Source organism: Colletotrichum gloeosporioides (genome assembly GCF_011800055.1).
Source record: "Colletotrichum gloeosporioides strain Lc1 chromosome Unknown consensus_16, whole genome shotgun sequence".
Classification (NCBI taxonomy): domain Eukaryota; kingdom Fungi; phylum Ascomycota; class Sordariomycetes; order Glomerellales; family Glomerellaceae; genus Colletotrichum; species Colletotrichum gloeosporioides.
In genome coordinates this window covers 171113-188291 of record NW_025544661.1, presented here as the reverse complement: position 1 = coordinate 188291, position 17179 = coordinate 171113, and the positions used below count along the sequence as shown (strand labels likewise).

At 57.4% G+C, this 17179-nt stretch overlaps 7 protein-coding genes and 1 pseudogene across 8 annotated transcripts; 4 read left to right on the top strand and 4 right to left on the bottom strand.

Moving 5' to 3' along the window:
• Positions 1-1080: 1080 nt before the first annotated feature.
• GCG54_00012783 (Soluble epoxide hydrolase) lies at positions 1081-2170 on the top strand (the record flags this gene model as incomplete). Its single annotated transcript, XM_045412652.1, has 2 exons — positions 1081-1963; positions 2010-2170. The coding sequence occupies 2 exons, from the start codon at positions 1081-1083 to the stop codon at positions 2168-2170; spliced, it is 1044 nt and encodes a 347-aa protein (XP_045268658.1).
• Positions 2171-2828: 658 nt separating this feature from the next.
• Positions 2829-6035, bottom strand: GCG54_00012782 (Type II inositol 1 4 5-trisphosphate 5-phosphatase; the record flags this gene model as incomplete). Its single annotated transcript, XM_045412651.1, has 1 exon — positions 2829-6035. The coding sequence occupies one exon, from the start codon at positions 6033-6035 to the stop codon at positions 2829-2831; it is 3207 nt and encodes a 1068-aa protein (XP_045268657.1).
• Positions 6036-6839: 804 nt separating this feature from the next.
• Positions 6840-7535, top strand: GCG54_00012781 (uncharacterized protein; the record flags this gene model as incomplete). Its single annotated transcript, XM_045412650.1, has 1 exon — positions 6840-7535. One exon carries the CDS (start codon positions 6840-6842, stop codon positions 7533-7535), a length of 696 nt encoding a protein of 231 aa, XP_045268656.1.
• A 400-nt stretch (positions 7536-7935) lies between these two features.
• GCG54_00012780 (Protein hob3) lies at positions 7936-8998 on the bottom strand (the record flags this gene model as incomplete). The annotated part of the gene is made up of 6 exons (XM_045412649.1): positions 7936-8330; positions 8394-8452; positions 8506-8653; positions 8708-8781; positions 8852-8897; positions 8950-8998. Coding segments are annotated over 6 exons (771 nt in total), but the record flags the coding sequence as incomplete, so codon positions are not given.
• Positions 8999-10182: 1184 nt separating this feature from the next.
• GCG54_00012779 (Peptidyl-tRNA hydrolase) lies at positions 10183-10830 on the top strand (the record flags this gene model as incomplete). The annotated part of the gene is made up of 1 exon (XM_045412648.1): positions 10183-10830. One exon carries the CDS (start codon positions 10183-10185, stop codon positions 10828-10830), a length of 648 nt encoding a protein of 215 aa, XP_045268654.1.
• A 185-nt stretch (positions 10831-11015) lies between these two features.
• GCG54_00012778 (Elongator complex protein 3) lies at positions 11016-12789 on the bottom strand (the record flags this gene model as incomplete). Its single annotated transcript, XM_045412647.1, has 2 exons — positions 11016-12445; positions 12495-12789. The coding sequence occupies 2 exons, from the start codon at positions 12787-12789 to the stop codon at positions 11016-11018; spliced, it is 1725 nt and encodes a 574-aa protein (XP_045268653.1).
• A 680-nt stretch (positions 12790-13469) lies between these two features.
• Positions 13470-14836, top strand: GCG54_00012777 (Succinate--CoA ligase [ADP-forming] subunit alpha; the record flags this gene model as incomplete). Its single annotated transcript, XM_045412646.1, has 5 exons — positions 13470-13636; positions 13706-13782; positions 13877-14003; positions 14076-14164; positions 14247-14836. The coding sequence occupies 5 exons, from the start codon at positions 13470-13472 to the stop codon at positions 14834-14836; spliced, it is 1050 nt and encodes a 349-aa protein (XP_045268652.1).
• Positions 14837-16155: 1319 nt separating this feature from the next.
• Positions 16156-16982, bottom strand: GCG54_00012776 (annotated as a pseudogene). The gene is made up of 2 exons: positions 16395-16982; positions 16156-16330 (listed from the first exon to the last, which is right to left on the bottom strand). Coding segments are annotated over exons 1-2 (763 nt in total).
• Between the last annotated feature and the right edge of the window lie 197 nt (positions 16983-17179).

The following is a 17179-nucleotide window of genomic DNA, read 5'->3' as shown; positions in this document are numbered from 1 at the left end:
ACCTGTCGCCAACGCGCGTTCCATCGCCGTATGCCTGGCGGCATATAGCACCACTTCAATGCGATTATATTCCCTGTCGCTTTCGAAATTAAGCAGTACCTCCCCCTTTTATACACCTACAACTCTGCAGTCTCACGCATTACCCTCCAGTAGTATCACAGCCCCTGCTGGTGTTGCCCCAATCCCCAAGCAGCTTTCTGCCATCATGCTTGTACCTTCATGCCAAATAAGTACAGGTTATAATTAACTTCAACTCCAACAGCAACCATAAATCCAGGCTATCAATTCAAGGACTTCAAGGCTCAGTCACTACAAGACATCAGCCACAACAACCGCGGCAATCGTGACTAATAACACTTATCACTATCAGTCATATATTCACCTTCACTCTCTCCTAATAATAGGACACTAATATCTAGCGTAAATAATATAAAACCTACCAACCTCTCTGTAATACCGCTTAGCCTGGCAGCTAAATGAAAACGTTCCTGAAACCCTATATCAGCAGTAAAAAAAAGAAACCCTTAGGTGTGAAGCGAGGCTGCGAGATAAAGTTGATTGGCGTCAGGGGTTTTGTAAGATAAGAATGGATCAGATTAAAGCCGCATACTTCTACCAGTTAGGATTGATCGACCTGAGTCATAGTTATCATATCTTTACATACACAAAAAGAAAGAAACAAGAAATGAAGCGCTAGGCTCAAAATTGTTGCTGCACTAGTCGACGCGGAAACGCGAGTGTGCTGCCAGCCTGCAGTCATATCTGCCAAGGCAACATCGACGTCGCTATTAGCTGTCTTCCAGATCAGATCAGGGGGAGTGTACTCACTTGCTGACTGCGTAATGTTCGGAAGCCCGATGACAAATCCGCTAATCAATTGATGACTGCATACTGTTTGGACGCTTAATGAGAAATCTGCTGATCAGGTGATGGCTGCATAATGTTTGTAAGCCCAATAGGATATCAATTGATGACTGACTGCAATTAAATATCGAACGTGTTGTATAAGACAGCCTCAGATACCGAGCTAGAATATGGAGGAGCCAGTTTCCCTCTCCATACAGTAACATATTGTCAAACATGCGGGCTGTCTATCTTGCCTTCGCTTCCGTGGCTTCTTTCGCACTGGCAGCTGTGCCTGATTTCGACACATGGGAACACGGCCGAGTCGCACTGGAAGACGTCAGCATCCACTTCCGCTACGCCGGCGTCGGACCACCCGTCCTCCTCGTCCACGGGAACCCTCAACACAGCTTGACGTGGCAGTTCATCGGGCCAATCCTTGCCCAAAACTACACCGTGATCGCGCCAGACAACCGCGGCGCGGGTGACTCGAGCATCCCTCCCGATGGGAACTACAGCGCAACAGCATCCGCGGCGGATCTCAAAGGCGTTCTGGACTTTCTCAACATCACTTCCGCTTACGTCTTGGCCCATGACAAGGGTGTTGGAATGGCGACGGCGCTAGCAATCCAGCATCCTGGCTTGGTCGAGCGTCTCGCTTTGGCAGAGTACGCCCTTCCAGGCTTCGGGTACGAGCAGATCGCGACGCCGGCTCCTTTTTGGGACTTATACCAGAACTGGCAACTTGCGTTTTTCCAGGTCACCGATCTGGCCGAGTTTCTCATGTCGGGTAAGGAGAAGCAGTTTCTGCAATGGTACTTCTATCATGGAAGCTACTCGGGTGCCGAGAGCTTTAGCGAAGAGACAATCAACAGATTCGCCAGCACGATCTCGAAACCCGGTTTTCTTCGGGCCATGCTCGGTCCTTTCTCTACCGGTACAGTCTTTGATGATTCAAAATTCTTCAAGTCATCGCTGGGTCGTCTCAAGTTGGAAGTGCCGGTCTTGGGCCTAGGCGGCGAGGCAAGCTTAGGGTCTGAGTCGGACTTACGTAACGCTTACGAGCCGATTTCATCCAACCTGCAAGTTGAAATCGTTCCGAAGGCGGGACACTGGATTCGTGAGTGATTCCTAGAATTCTGTGGATAATGCTAATGTTGAGACAGCGGATGAGAATCCCAAGTGGACTGCCAAGAGGGTAGCGCGATTCTTTGCGGAAGAGAAGTCAGACGTCAAGAGTATTGACTTATCGTACCTTGCGGATCAAGTTACGCTTGATGTAGGCTACTTTGGGACGAGGCGGAATAAAAAGTTGGCATTGCAGTGAGGTGAGGAAACAAGACTGGTTTAGCTTAGCGCTCTCAGAGACCCCTTTAACTGCTAACAGCGCGCCTTGTAAGGCACGTAAACCTACGAAGTTTCATGAATTAATAAATAAATTACAAAGCTGTTGTTAGTTACTTAGCTAAACTAAACCACCTAGGCTTCATATTAGCAGGTTATATATACTTATGTTAAGGTTAGGTGAAAAACTCGTAGAGAGTATTAGTAGAGATAGCACGCTACTAATAACAGGAGTAGGGAAAGGGAGAGAGGTATAGAGACAGTCACAACAGGGACGATAGAGATAATAAAATTACTAAGATAAAACAGACTACTAGACCTAATATGAATAGTTGTCCGCCCTCATGTCTATCTACATAGCAGGCAGGGGACCATGAAAACCTCTACCCGCCTTGTACGACAAAACTGGGCTTTACTCTACCATCGGGCTATCAGCAGCCAAACTCTGGATCCTCTGTCTGAGCAGCATGATGCGTGCTCACGAAGGTGTCCAAGACGAATACAACCACGAACACGGAGACGGAGACGAAGACGGAGACGACGTCGACACGGACACCACATCCGCATAACAGGTACCGCCGTGACAGGTAAGTGCTCTTACTCAAACCAAACTTCCATTCATCTACCTAATTCAACGCCGCTCACCCCTCCTCCAACGGCCTCCTCACGAAAATCTCCAAAACCCCCCTGACCCTCTCCTCCACAGCCTTCCTCTCCTTCGCCGCAGCCGGCACGCCAACCCTACAAACCGCTCTCCCACAAACCTCCGCGACCCTCCTCTCCCTCGTGCGCCGCCTCGCCAGCGCCGCCTCCGCCGCCGCATTCCCGCCCGTCAGCCGCCTGAAGCTCAGACTCCGCCGGTTGGGCTTCGGCATCGTCAGCGCTTCAACCTCGGACCTCGATATCGGCGCGAGCTCCGAGACGACCTTGGACAGCGTCGCCGTCAGGAACACGAAGGCGATGTTGTGGTTCGGCGCGGTGGCGAGGATGTCGAGAACGGCGGTCTTGTCGTCCTCGATCTCGGGAGCGGGGCGGGAGGTCGTGGCGACCTGCGGAATGGCGACCTCGATCTTGGCCCAGAGGGATGCGGTGATGATGCCGTCCGTGAGCCCTGACAGGAAGAGGAGGAGGACCTCGGCGATGACCTCGAGGCGGTGCAGGGAGGGCGTCTCAACGGGGAGGGCGTCGACGAGGGGCTGGTCTGTGTCGAGGGCCTCGATAAGCGCAAGCACCTGCGCGTCGCGGGCGTCTCTATCCTTGAACAACCATGCCGTGTCGTCGAACGGCCAGCCGGGCTTGTCGCCTGGGATGAGATGCTCCTCAATCATATTTGCGTCGGCGATGGCGCGGGAGGTCATCACTTCGACGGCCTCGGTGAGTTTGAAGAGCTCCTTAGGGGCCGCGCAATGGACGTCGAGATCATAAGGGATCGAGCCTGAGCCGTTGGGGACCCGTGACCTGACGAACTTGCGGTTTCCTCCGTCCGGAATGCGGATGAGTTCGTCGATCGATCTGCCGAAGCATGTCGGAAGCCAGGAGGCGCGGACGGGGATGAAGTGGTCCCTGCCGTCTTCCACGCGGAGGACGAGGATGTCTTCCAGCGATGAGCGGCCGTCGTTGAGGGCCCGCACATGAGACATGTCGCTGACGTGCACCTCCAAGACGGCGCTGATTGTCTCCCCTGGTTCGAGTGTTACCTCACTACCGAGGTCCGGTTGTTCTCCGTCTTCAACGTCGGCCCGTTTGAAAGATGTTCTGAGCCATGACGGCGAACTGGACGAATCAGAGTCGTCCTCGATGGTGGGCGTCTCGACAAAAGCAAACTTGGCAGGGACGCGCCCGGTGTTCGCGAGGGTCAGCGTGGCAGAATGCCTGCTGCGATATCCAATGTCGCCAAAGTCCACGGCCTCGCCGATATCCACCGCCCCCGTGTCATCCTTGGCCTGGAGGTCGTGGTTGTCCAGAATGACTGTGATGAGCGGCCGTCCCTCGTTTTCGGCCCGGTCCAGCTCCTTTGCAACCTCGGCGTGGACCTTCGCTTTCAAGTCGGGCACTACGGCGTCGTAGTCAAGTGTGAAGACGGAAATGATGGGCTTGTGGTCCGAGGAGATGATCCGTTGATGTGAGGTGTAAATGTCCAACTGTATCCTATCAGTGAAGCCTTCTTTCGTGACAACTTCCTCCGGCTCGTTGTCATCCTCGTCGTACTCATCGTAGTCGACGCCAGCTTCGCCAGTCGGCGGAGGCTCTTCACCGTCCGCATCTGGGTCGTAGTCGAACAGGACGCTCTCATCGTCAGTCGCATGATCAAGCCCCTGTGCCGTCATCTCCTCATCTTTCTTCTTCGCTTCCTCGGCATCCTTGACCTGCTGCTCGTACTCCTCCCTGTCCTTCCGTGTGCGGTACAGAATGCGATCACACCAGCTTGGGGCCCTCTGCTTCTCGCTCGAGTCAAATAGACTTATGGTCCCAACATCGTATTTATAAGACGGCAAAAACGTAATCGGCCCTTCCCGCCAACCGTCGTGGAAGGCCTTTTTCTCCTGGATAATCCTCCGGAGCTGGTCGTGCGGCAGCAGGGAATCCAGCGTGGCCTGCAATGAAGCAGGGTCATCGCTCGGGTCCGGCAGAAACTCGTCAGGATCCGGCAACGAGCTCGCCGAGTCGTGCTCACTGGGCTCCGACGAGAGCGTCGTTTCGATAGTGGACGTATCATCGTCGCTATCCTCCGCCTTGCCACTCTTGGAGCTCTTAACCACCAGCACTTCGCCGCCCGCAATGACCTTGCGCCCCCGTTTATCTAAGTCGTATTCTCCACGAGTATGCAGCAGCAACAGCCGTCGAATATCGTTTCCAGGAAGCCCGTCTACCCTAAAGTTTAGATCACCAAGCCAAAACGCAAAGTCCTCGTCGCCAATCTTCTCCGGCTCTGCGTCGTTCTCCCCGGCCAGGTTGATCGGGTCGAATTGTGTCCGTGACATAATCTGCCCAACATCCCAGAGTCTACGGTCAAGGTACGTTTGCTCCGCGCCGCTAGCAAGGTGGCAGTTGACAAATACCATGCGCGTCGTCTCGCCCAGCAGCATTCTCGTAGTCACTGCGCCCTTATTGCCGAGATATCCAAACAATCCCGTGCCCACAGAGACAGTGCTCACGTTGCTGATGGTCGGAGCGACCTCCGGAGATGCGTACGCGAGGAGGCACAAGCCTGACATTTGCTCTGCCGCCACCAGCTCGTAGCCGGGCGGCATGGCCGCTTCTAAAGCGTCCTTCCACTTGTTTATGGGCCCCGGGTCGGAGTACATCCGGTTCATGTAGTCCCTCGCCATGTTCAGGTCGACAATCTCCTGCAGGCCGAGCACGTACAGCCCGATCTTGTCGCCTCCGACCACGTGCACGGCGTCCGGCTGGGTGGCCGTAGCCGCGGCCGGGACTGGTGACTTTGGGTTCGAATTCGAGATTGGAGACTTTGGATTCGACGTCGTCGACGTGGGAGACTTTGGGTTCGAAGAGCTCTCAGCCACCTCATTGTCATCTTCAGCGGCGAGCTTGGTGTCAAGCGTCGGCGTGGGAGGGATGGGCGGGTTCGTCTCGACGGTCTCGCCATCGCCCACATTCAGCCGTGACAGGGCCGCATCGAGCCCGTACCCGTCCACGAACCAGCTCGCGAGGTCCTTGTCGGTGCCGGGGCACGCGGCGACGTTCCAGGTGCCGATCTTGACGCGGATGCGGTGCGGGCGGACGTACTCTGCGCGGCGGGCGAAGACGGCACGGGCGAGGGACTGGGGCGTCGAGGTGAGGTCGACGGGGTCGGAGGTCGTCGAGGGGATGGTGTCGGAGGGCGCCATCGCGGAGGGCGAGGCTTGCGGTGCCTTTGTGTGTACTCAGAGCAGTTTTTGAACTTGGAGAAAGACGTTAGGTAGGGGTTTTGGATGCGGATATGGGGGGGGCAGCGGCTGCGCCGGTGGGCTCGGGAGCGTTCGTGTGGGTTGGGATTGGATGGTGGTCGATCAGGCCGGAGTCGTCCGGCGCATGATGTTCGTATTTTCGGTGCAGAGTCGTCGTAAGTGAGGTCACGGACCAGGATGGTGAGAATTATGCGTTGGGGGAAGGGAGGCCGGAGGACGGGACGGGAGCTGGCCCCAGGATAGGTACCGAGACCGGACGAGGCGGCTGCGAAGCTGTGGTGTTGGTGATGGTATCGAGAGCACTTCAATATAGGTACCTTATGGGAAAGAAATGTGGGAGAGGAGAGAAAGGGTCTAGACTGACGGAACGGTTGAAGCACGAGAAGATGTGCCCAGGGATCTTGTTCTGCAGTGACAATACGTAGCAGTGACAGTCCAGTGTCTGTGACTCGGGGCGGCAGGGCGAGTCGGGTACTTTTCGGTGGGTGGCATCAGTGACGTGCATCCCTCCCTCGCTCCCTTTCCTCAGTGGCCAGTGCCCAAATTTTTGGGGGTCACGATGCACTGCCACAGCCGGCATTGGCGGGGTGAGTGAGCTGCGATAAGATGATCCAGCCACACGATAAGGCTGCCGGACCCACCTCAGAACTGACCTCATCCAAGGTGCTCGCAGCCTTACGAACCGCTCCTTCACACCTCGCGATTCTGTCACCAAACACCATCACCACCACCAGACAACACAAAATGTCCCGCCAAACCCCCCGCAAACGCGGCCACAACCGCCACCCCTCCACCGGCCCGCGCCCCGTCCAGTCCGACTACGAATCCGACGCCGCGCACTACCTCGACACCCACCCCGTCCCGGACCCGAACCCGGCCCTCCTCCACCGCACAAACACCGACCTCAACCTCTCCGTCCTGCGTCGCTACCTCCCCTCCATCAACGCCACCCTCTCCATCGCCGCCAACGCCGTCGTCTACACCTTCAACCCCTCCCTGCCCGGCTGGGACAAGACCGGCATCGAGGGCACCTACTTCCTCTGCATGCAGGACCCCCTCCCCTCCCCGCCAGGCGTCCCCCCGGCCCCGCGCGCCTGCATCTTCGTCCTCAACCGCCGCGGCCTCGAGAACGTCATCCTCGACCTCGGCGACGTCGCCGACTTCGAGGTCATGGACGAGATCTACATCTTCCGCCTGCGCGGCGACGCCGAGGAGAACAAGGTCATGGGCATCTGGATCCACGCCGACAAGGACGACACCCGCGTCATGAACGCCGCCATGATCGACGAGACGCTGAAGCAGGTCCGCGTATTCCAGGAGAGCGGCGCCTCACAACAGCTGCCGCCCCAGGAGGAGCAGCTCGGCCCCGCGATGCAGGCCATCGGGAGGAAGCTGAGCCTGAGCGACCTGTTTGGCGCGCAGAACGGGGTCAAGGGCTAGGAGCTCATGGTGCGTGACGCGAAGGCTAGAGGTGTGGAGTTGATGATGAGGAGTCAGGGGTGGGAGGGCGCCGCGGAGTGGTGTAGAGGATGAAAGTCAGGTTCATGAGCATCTAGTCTGAGTAACAAGACTATGAAGACGGATGCCAGCATTACGACAACGGCATAGAGATGAAGACTAGGGCTCGATGAGATGAGCAACGGAAAAAGCAATGATACCCATAATTAAGAAAAGTCATTTTTCATACATGAGAGAAAAAGGGGCAGGAGACACACCCCGCCTCAGTCGTGACACAGGTCTAGGAGCCATCCTCTATTAATGAAAACCCCCCGAATCCCATTTCCGGCCGTGAACCGCCATTACCACATGAAAACGTCCCCAGAGCAGCCTGGCCGCAAACTCATACCGTGCCGCTGATGCTCAGCTCCCGAATCTCCTGCAACACCTGCTCGACCCGCTGGTCCAGTTGTCCCTGCGCGTACTGCTCTCTCGTGTCGGCGTCAAGGTACTGCTGCACCTGCGCCATGCGGCTGTACGCCTCGGCGCAGAAGCGCAGCTGGATCTTGACGAGCGCCTCGAATGACGGGTCGAGGTACGGCACGCGCAGGTCGATGAGCTGCGGCAGCTCCGTCGACAGCTGCTCGTTGAGCTGCTCGTACGCCGCCTTGGCCATCTCCATCTCCTTCTCGGCGCGCGGCAGCTTCGTCACGTCCTTGTCGGGCTTCTCGACCAGCTTCTTGACCTTGGCGCGGAGGGCGTCGTAGTCGAGGAGCTTGTGGCCGCGCTTCTTAATGCCTGCGGGGTTATGGTGTCAGTAGGTTGGCCGTCGTGATGGTGGTGGGGGTAGTGAGCACGTACACTCGTTTACGTCGGGAAAGTATGCGCAGAAACGGGAGATGGGTTCGAGGACGGCTTGTCTGTGGTTTCGTCAGTCGCTGGACTTCGCAGACGGGGAGCCGCAAGAACGTACTGGTACGGTCCGTCGAGCGCCTTGATCGTCTCGGCGTCGAGATCCTCCACGGCCTGCTTGTAACTCCTGCTCACGCCGTCCTTGGCGCCCGAGTCGCCGTAGAACGCATCTATCGTCTCGGCGATGCGCATCTGGGACGCCGTCATGGCTTCAATCCGTCAGCCTAACCAGTCACCGTCCTTCTTGGCGACACGCAACTCACCTCGCAACGAATCAAGGTATCCCTTCGCCTCCTTCTGCAGCCGTAACGATGCGGCCTCCATGGTTCTGAATCGTCTGTTGAAAAGGGAATGCACGATCAGCAATTCGGTCTCGGTCGGACGGGTCGCGTGTGTGCCGTGCTCACCTTTCCTCAACCTCGTAGTCTCGGTCGTTCGTCTTCTCCACATGCCCTGCCAAGCGTCAGAACCGATGGTCGGGGGGGAATGCCGTTGGATGACGAACCCGTCTTCATCATCACCTGCGTCGTCGCGCGGTTGACATTCTTCTTGAATCCTGCAGCCCGTCAGCCTTTGCTCCTGCCCATTGTGTGTTTCGCGGTCCCTCTGCAGGGGAGGGGTTTGGTTTCGTTCGGTTTCGCGAGTGGCGTAATGCGTACCTGCCCACGACATCTTGCCGGTTTCCTCTCACTCAGGCAAATCCACTAAAAAAAAAACACAAAATGCCAATCGGGGAGTTGTGCTCGTTCTGCTGAGGTATTAATTCTCGCGTGTCGTCGTCGGGTATCTCTGTTTCGTGGTAGGTGCGTGCGTCCTGTGAGGGTGGGAGTTTGTTTCGTCGTCTGAAGGTTTGTTGTAGGTGAAGGGGAAGGGCGGCTTTGGTGGTTTTGATTGCGCGGACGAATCACTCAAACTCAGGCTGGGGAAACCCAACGACAATGGAAGACAGTACAGTGCAGTGCAGTGTAACAGTGGGCAGCAACAAGCGGGAAAACCGACGTCAGCGACAGAGGCTCAGACTGCGCCACGTCCTTAGCGGCCTTGGCCCCTCCAACAGGTGCTGTGGTGTGCCTAGCCCGTGCCGGGTGAGCTGTGGCGCAGCGCTGGCCGCAAGTGCCGCTTTGCCGGGTCCACTCTGGTTGGGCTGCTTTTTTATGCTTAACAGGGCTGAATGTGAATCACTTCAAAGATCAGCAAATGAAGGAGCCAGCTTCAGTTGAAAGTGTCTCCAACTTCAGATTATCTCGACTGCTTTCTCTTTACTTCATTGTGAGGGGAATTGCACGTGGGAAGATACTTTCTTCTCATCCCACAGTCCCTTATCCTACAGTCCCATGTAACAGCTGAGAAAGCAAATCCCCTGTGTCCATTGCTCATCCAAACTATTTGTTCTTCCAGACTCCAGACTCTTGGTTGCCCAGGCATTTATCTAGTACCGTTTCACCTTTTCCTTTGTGCTGTCAGTAGCTCCTGGTGATGGTGTCAGCTTCCTTTTCAAAGTGCAGAGTTGTCACCAGCAACTGAACTATCCCTCGCTTACATAACTCATCCAGGAACCACGAAGCTTGTGCACAACACCTTAGGTTCCTTCTTATGCAGCCTTATGCAACGCGGCCCCCACCTCCAATCGCAACCTCCAATTCTTCAAGCTCCAACCGTCACCCAAAAATCTCCAAAATCCCCGAACCCGAACCCGAACAACCATCACCTCCCACCCACACCGCAGCCGACGCACACGATGGCGGCCCCAAAACAAGCCGCCGCCCGCATCCTCCTCATCTCCCTCGGTAACCCGCGCCCCTACACCGACACCCTCCACTCCGCCGGCCACCGCATCCTCAAGCACCTGCAGACCTACCTCCCCGCCCAGCCCGCCTTCTCCAGGACAACCGACTTCAACAACGGCAAGGGCTGCCAGGCCTCCATCGGCGAGCGCTACTCCCTCCTGCAGTCGCCCACGCAGATGAATGTGTCAGGCGGCTTCGTCAAGCGCGCCTTCGAGCGCGAGCTGCGCCGCATGGGTGGCCGCGTCGACCTGCTGCATCTCGTCGTCGTCCACGACGACCTCGAGCTGGGCCTGGGCGACGTCCGGCTGCGCAAGTGGTTAAGCAGTCACAGGGGCCACAATGGCGTCAAGAGCATCAACAGGAACCTGAAAAAGTCAGACTACGAGGGTGCGAGGTGGGCGAGGATATCGGTTGGCATTGGCCGGCCTGAGGGGCGCGACAGGGAGGAGGTTTCTAGCTATGTGCTTCGTCCCATGACGGACACAGAGACGCGCGCGCTGGATGAGCTTGCGGTTCCTGAGGTCTTGCTAGCGCTGGCTGATTTCGAGAAGAAGCTGGAGGAGTACGCAAAGCTTCCCAAGTCGCAGGCTGCAGAATGAGGCCCGCCGGTGTGGTTCAGTTCCTCTCTATGCATACCACGGCGGAGACGGCGTGCTTATGAACGGGCCTGCTGCACATGGCTTCCATATCCATTTGCGACTCTCTCAGTGCCGGCCGACGTCCTCCGTCGATATAAGCCTCCGATACCCGCCAGAATTCGGTCTTAGCTGCAGCAAGCCTCCGCTCAAGCCTGGTCCGGTCCGGGTCGACCGTCGAGCCACTTGCTCATATACGGCCCGTCAAGCCAATACCCAAGCTTGGCGTAGTAACTCCTCACACCAACACCAGAAATGACACTAATCTTCTCACTGCCATGCTCGTCCCTCGCTATCCTCTCCGCCTCCTCCATGAGGAGCGTGCCGAATCCCTGGTGCTGGAACTTCTTCGGGTCGCGCGCGTGCACCGGCACCGCTGTACCGTACACGTGCAGCTCTCTCACGAGACTGGTCGGCTGGCCGACGAGCTCCTCGCGGTAGGTGTACTTCTCGGTACACTTGCGCAGACGCAGCAGGGCCACGAGGATGTCCTGCTTCGGGTCCTCATAGGCGAGGAACGTCTCCCAGCCGCCGTTGGCCGTGTAGTCTCGTCGCACCAGCTCAATCTGATTCGGCCGGATCTTGTTCTTCACCTCGTTCACGCCCACCTCGCGCGTCCTCACGTCTCGACATGTGGTGCCGAAGTCCTTCATCCTCGCCAGCGCCAACTCGCGGAGGTTGCCGTTCTCAACGCCGGAGGTAACCAGGGGCATAGGGATATCTCGCTGGACACGGTAGATACGGGTCCATGGCGGGATCAATGCCAATATCCTCGCGACTAAATCGATGAGCCCGTTTGGTGTGTAATTCTGGTAACGTCCTGTGCGCCACAGCTCGTAGAGACCTGTGCCTCTGATAACAAGCGTCGGGTAAATCTTGAGGCCGTCCGTTCGGAAGGCGGGACTCTCAAAGTACTCCCTAAACTGGTCCAGGTCTCTCTCCATGCCCACGTTCGGCAGGTCGGGCATCATGTGGCTGACGACCTTGAATCCAGCGTCCTTGGCGAGGCAGAAGGTCTCGGCGACGGCAGCAACCGTGTGGCCGCGATTTGTGTCTCTCGCAACGTCCTCGTAAAGCGACTGCACTCCAATCTCCAGTCTCGTGCATCCGTACCGCAGCATGTCGGTCAAGTGGGGCTGCCAGCAGTAGTCTGGTCTCGTCTCGATCGTGATGCCGACGCACTTGATGTTGCTCATCTCGCTGGCCTCCACTGCCTCGTCCACGTTCGACGTCTGGTAGCCGCTCAGAGCGTTGTGCAGCTGTGCGATGAAGTCTTCTCTGTAAGAGACCGGCAGGGACATGAAGGTGCCGCCCATGATGATGTACTCGACCTTGTCGACGGAGTGGCCGAGGGACTTGAGCTGGTCGACGCGGCCGCGTGCCTGCTCGAAGGGGTCGTATCGTGCTCGAATGGCGCGCATCGATGTCGGCTCGTATCCGGTGTAGGATTGTGTGCTGTACTCAAAGTCGGAGTCGGGGCCGCCTGGGCAGTAGACGCAGATGTTGCCGGTGTAGGCGATGTGCGGACACCTGTGAGGCTTGCACATGACGGCAACGACGGCGATACCAGATGATGTGCCTGAGATGTGTAAGTCTGAGTCTTGCCGTGGGGAGTAAGAGAGACCCACGGATTGGCTTCGCAATGAGCTTCGGTAGAATGTACTTCTTGTAGTGCTCGGGAATGGCCGCGATGATGGCTGTCAAGGGCGGGATGTTGGCGAGCTTGTGCTTGCGCGCAAACTTGTTGCGCAGGGAGTTGAGGTTCAGATCTCTCTGGGGCTTCTTGGGATCGCGGACGGCCTCATGGTCCTCGATCAGGGCGTTGGCGATGTCTGCGCAGCATCGCAGGAAGCGCTCGTTCTCGGGGGGCAGGTTGACATTAGAGGTCCGCGTCTTGGTGACGGTGGCGGTCGCGGTCGCCATGATGGAGGGTGATGTGGGTAGTTAGATGGAAGTTTCGTTTCGATCAGCAATTTTCGGGGGTCTAGTTTCGTCCAGCTCGTCGTGGGTTTTGTTGTTTGCAATGTCAATCTACGCAAGGTCAAAGAGCTGGAGTCACCTCTAGTCGCTGTCCCTCACTTCTGGGAAATTTTGGAGGGACCGTCAAATGCAGGCCGCTGGCGTGGGATGGTGGGGTAATCAGCCACACCTTGACAGCAAACGCACCGCCACACGTCAGAGGCCGTGGGGTGCTGACCGTGCCCCAATCTGTAGCCGGTTATTGGCCCGGCCGGAACATCCTGAGTGGCCGACTGGTGCGGGTTTTCCCGGGCTGCAGGCCCCGTGGCTCGCGCTGCAGACCCGATTGTCTCGAAAGAGCTCGGTTCAAGTTTTGCTTGGTGCCAGTTCGACCCTTCTTTTCGGAAAGTGACGTGAATTGCTGCAGCTCCTCCTGTCCTGTCTCTTTTTACGATACCTACCTTACCGAGATACTCCAACTTTGCAGCATCTCGCTCTCCTCGGCCACTCTCCCCTCCATCCTCCGTCCTCCCACCGCCCCCCACCGACTCGGTCTCTTTAATTGCGCCACACCGTTTTGTGCTGCGCATCCTTTCCTTCTCCTTTAAACGCACTTCCCACACGCAACCACACAGACGCCCAGCATGCAGTCCTTCTCGAGACAGATGCGCCCGGCAGGCAAGCTGCTGAACCAGGCCGCCAGACGGTCCTACAGCGCCGCCGCCGGCCCTTACACCAAGACCATCGACAACCTGCGCATCAACGGCGAGACCAAGGTCCTCTTCCAGGGCTTCACCGGCAAGCAAGGAACGTAAGTGGTGTTATCTTTGTCCGACGCCCGCGGCCCCTGGCTCGGCCAGCTGGCGATATCAGGACGCAGCAGCAATTGTGTGGGCAAGCTGGCTAACACGTATCTCCCTCGCGATAGCTTCCACGCGCAACAGGCCATCGACTACGGTACGCGATGCTATTTCCGAACCGCAATTGCGCATCCCGCGCGTCTATAAAGACAATCTCCGAGGCTGATATCTTTTCTCCCCCACCCGTGTAGGCACCAAGGTCGTCGGTGGAACGAACCCCAAGAAGGCCGGCCAGGAGCACCTCGGTCTCCCCGTCTTCGGCAACGTCAGCGAGGCCGTCAAGGAGACTGGCGCTACTGCCACCGCCATCTTCGTCCCGTACGTCATCACGTCGCGAAAGAAGCTTACTTGAACATATCAAGAGAACCGAGTTGACACCCCAGCACACAGCCCCCCTCTGGCCGCCGCCGGTATCGAGGAGGCCATCGCCGCCGAGATCCCTCTCGTTGTCTGCATTACTGAGGGTATCCCCCAGCATGGTACGTCGCCATACTCACCTCGCATCACACCCCGAAGCTTCCCCACCAGCAAGCTCCGATAAGCTCACACTCACCTCGACAGACATGGTCCGCATCACCAACATGCTCAAGACGCAATCCAAGACCCGCCTCGTCGGCCCCAACTGCCCCGGCATCATCGCCCCCGGCCAGTGCAAGATCGGCATCATGCCCGGCTTCATCCACAAGCGCGGCCGCATCGGTATCGTCTCCCGCTCCGGCACCCTGACCTACGAGGCCGTCAACCAGACCACCCAGGCCGGCCTCGGCCAGTCCCTCGTCGTCGGCATCGGCGGTGACCCCTTCTCCGGCACCAACTTCATCGACTGCCTCAACGTCTTCCTCAAGGACGAGGAGACCGACGGCATCATCATGATCGGCGAGATCGGTGGTTCCGCCGAGGAGGACGCCGCCGACTTCCTCCGCGCCAACAACACCGTCAACGGTGGCAAGCCCGTCGTCTCCTTCATCGCCGGTATCTCCGCGCCCCCCGGCCGCCGCATGGGTCACGCCGGTGCCATCGTCTCCGGCGGCAAGGGCGGTGCCGACTCCAAGATCTCCGCCCTCAAGTCCGCCGGCGTCATCGTCGAGCCCTCCCCCGCCGGCCTCGGCAAGGCCCTGTACGACGAGTTCGTCCGCCGCGACCTCCTGTAAATCGCTCGACGTTCAGAACTCTCGATGAAACCATCACCTCCTGCGTGGGCGAAACCGTAAAGAAGAGGAGGAAAATACTAAGTGAACCTGTGTATGTAACATGTTAAAGAGACCTGTTTGAAGCGTGGTAGCAGTCCGCCGACGCGGTGCCCAAGGCGCGCTCATCCGGGCGTGGAGGAAACGAGGCGATTTTCCTGCATCGTGTGTCGTATGTGTGTACGTCGTCGAGATGTTTGCCGCCGCGCCGCTTCTCCCACCACGAAACTCGATAGACTGGAATTCGGCAACGCTGGGCAGGGAGGGAAATTCAAGAAAGAATTAGAGGAAATGCTCCAGTTTTTTCCTCGCGTGCGCCGTGTATCGTGGACGTGCCTTATATGTATTTCTGCTATGGCGTACTTGCCGACTGCTACACAAAACCGCCCCCCTCCCGCATCTAATTCGTCCCGTCGTACGACTCCCCATACCGGGGGTGGAGGGGAGTGCCAGGGGTCGTCCGTCTCCGAACCCCGAGGGGAAACAATCACGCCTGGGCCGGCCCGACGCAGGTAGAAATATGGGGCGAGCAGACGCCGGATCAATGGATGCAGGCATTTGGCAGACACCTCAAACAGCTTTGCCTGACCTTGTGGAGGATCCGTAATCGGGGAATGTGACCTGACGAACCTCGAAGCGCTGAATGCTACATTCCGTACATTCGCTTGCGGGGAATTTGGTCTCCGATCTCATTTGCACGATAGATTTGACAATGCTCTACTTTGTAAACGTAAAGCTTGAAATTCGGAGAAGCGAGAAACTAAAAGACGACTGTAAGGTCTGCATGCGGTTCCAACTGTAAACTCCCTCCTCCTTTAACGCCATGTCCGTGATGCAGGTAAGAAACAGAAGTCTCTGGTGACTTTTAACCAATGTCTGATGGAGGGAGAGCACTCCGGCCGTTTGCCTATTCCCGCCTCAACCCCGGGGCCGCCCTTCGAAACGTGCGCAACGGAAGCTGCGTGTTCGTCGTGCCGCCATGAAGTTTGGGGAGACAGACAATCCGGCAGCCTCGTAAAAAAAATTGAATATGTATGCCGAGTCCATGCGTCGTGGCACAGTCCTCTCCCCTCTTGTGCGTGAAAAAAAGCAAGATCCGGCCCCCTCCCCGTCCGCTCGCCAGCCATATTCGATGCCCGACCCGCCCTGATTCTATAATGTTTAATGTGACTCCCTGTTCGATGCAATCCCCCCCTCTCGACATAATCCATTCCTGTTCAATGTGATGCTTCCCCCTTCAGTGATGATGTGATGTGATGTCGCTGTTTTCGGAATCACAGGGATCATTGTTCGCCGAGGAGCCGAGCAGTGATATCGCCCATATACGCTTCCTCCAGCTCGTAGTCCTCCCCGCCGTTGCGGTCGATACCCACGAAGACGAAGGCCTCGACAACGGCGTCGACTTCAAAGCCCATGTTCACGAAGCGGTCGACGAGGTCCTTGTTGAAGCCCATGTACCTGTTTTTCCACTGTCAGTCGGATATCCTTCCTGCAGATCGCTGCACGACCAATGGCAACCCACCTTTGGGAGTCGTCGCCCTTGGTTACGGCCACCTCCTGGCGGTACTTTGTCGTGTCAAAGTCCTTCGGGGGCGCGCCGGCGTGCAGGACGGCCCACTCGTGCGCCTTCTTCGCGAAGGCCTCGGGGTTCTCGAGCATCATCTTGGCGACCTCGGCGTCTTGCGGGTCTTTGGGGTTCGGGAACTCGAGGAGCATGCGGAGGGAGAGGAGGGCCGTCTTGATCGTCTGGACGGGGGACCAGCCGGAGCCGAGGGTGTCGAGGCAGATTGCACCCTGGTGGGAGATGTTGTCAGCTGATGCCACGAAGGGGATGAGAGGGAAGACCTACGGTCTGGGAGCTGACGTTGGGGTGCCATATCTTGGTGTCGAACTTGATGATGGGCGACTTGAACGGGTAGCTGTCTGGGATCTTGATATCGACCGTGTACTGGCCGCCAGCGTAGGGGGTGTCGGGGGGCGCGGGGAAGGTGCCCTTCAGGTGCAACAGATTGTTCTCCTGAATCGGCTGGGCGAAGACGCCAGAGTTGTCCTGGTCGCTCCTGATGTCGTTCAGCTCCTTGAGGATTCGCCTCTCCTTTGGGCTCGACATGGTGGGTGGCTTGGTTGTCTGATGATGGAATGGGTTGTTTGAACTGCTGTTGTTGATGTTAATGCTGTCTCTCACTCCTGTCGTTGTCCTCCCTCAAAGATTCCTAGTGGGGATTCGCAGTTAAAAGGTGGTGAGGTCAAGTGAGGCGCACTGAAGTGTTTGGGTCTGGTCGTTCTGCAAAGCGGGAGGGTGGAAAG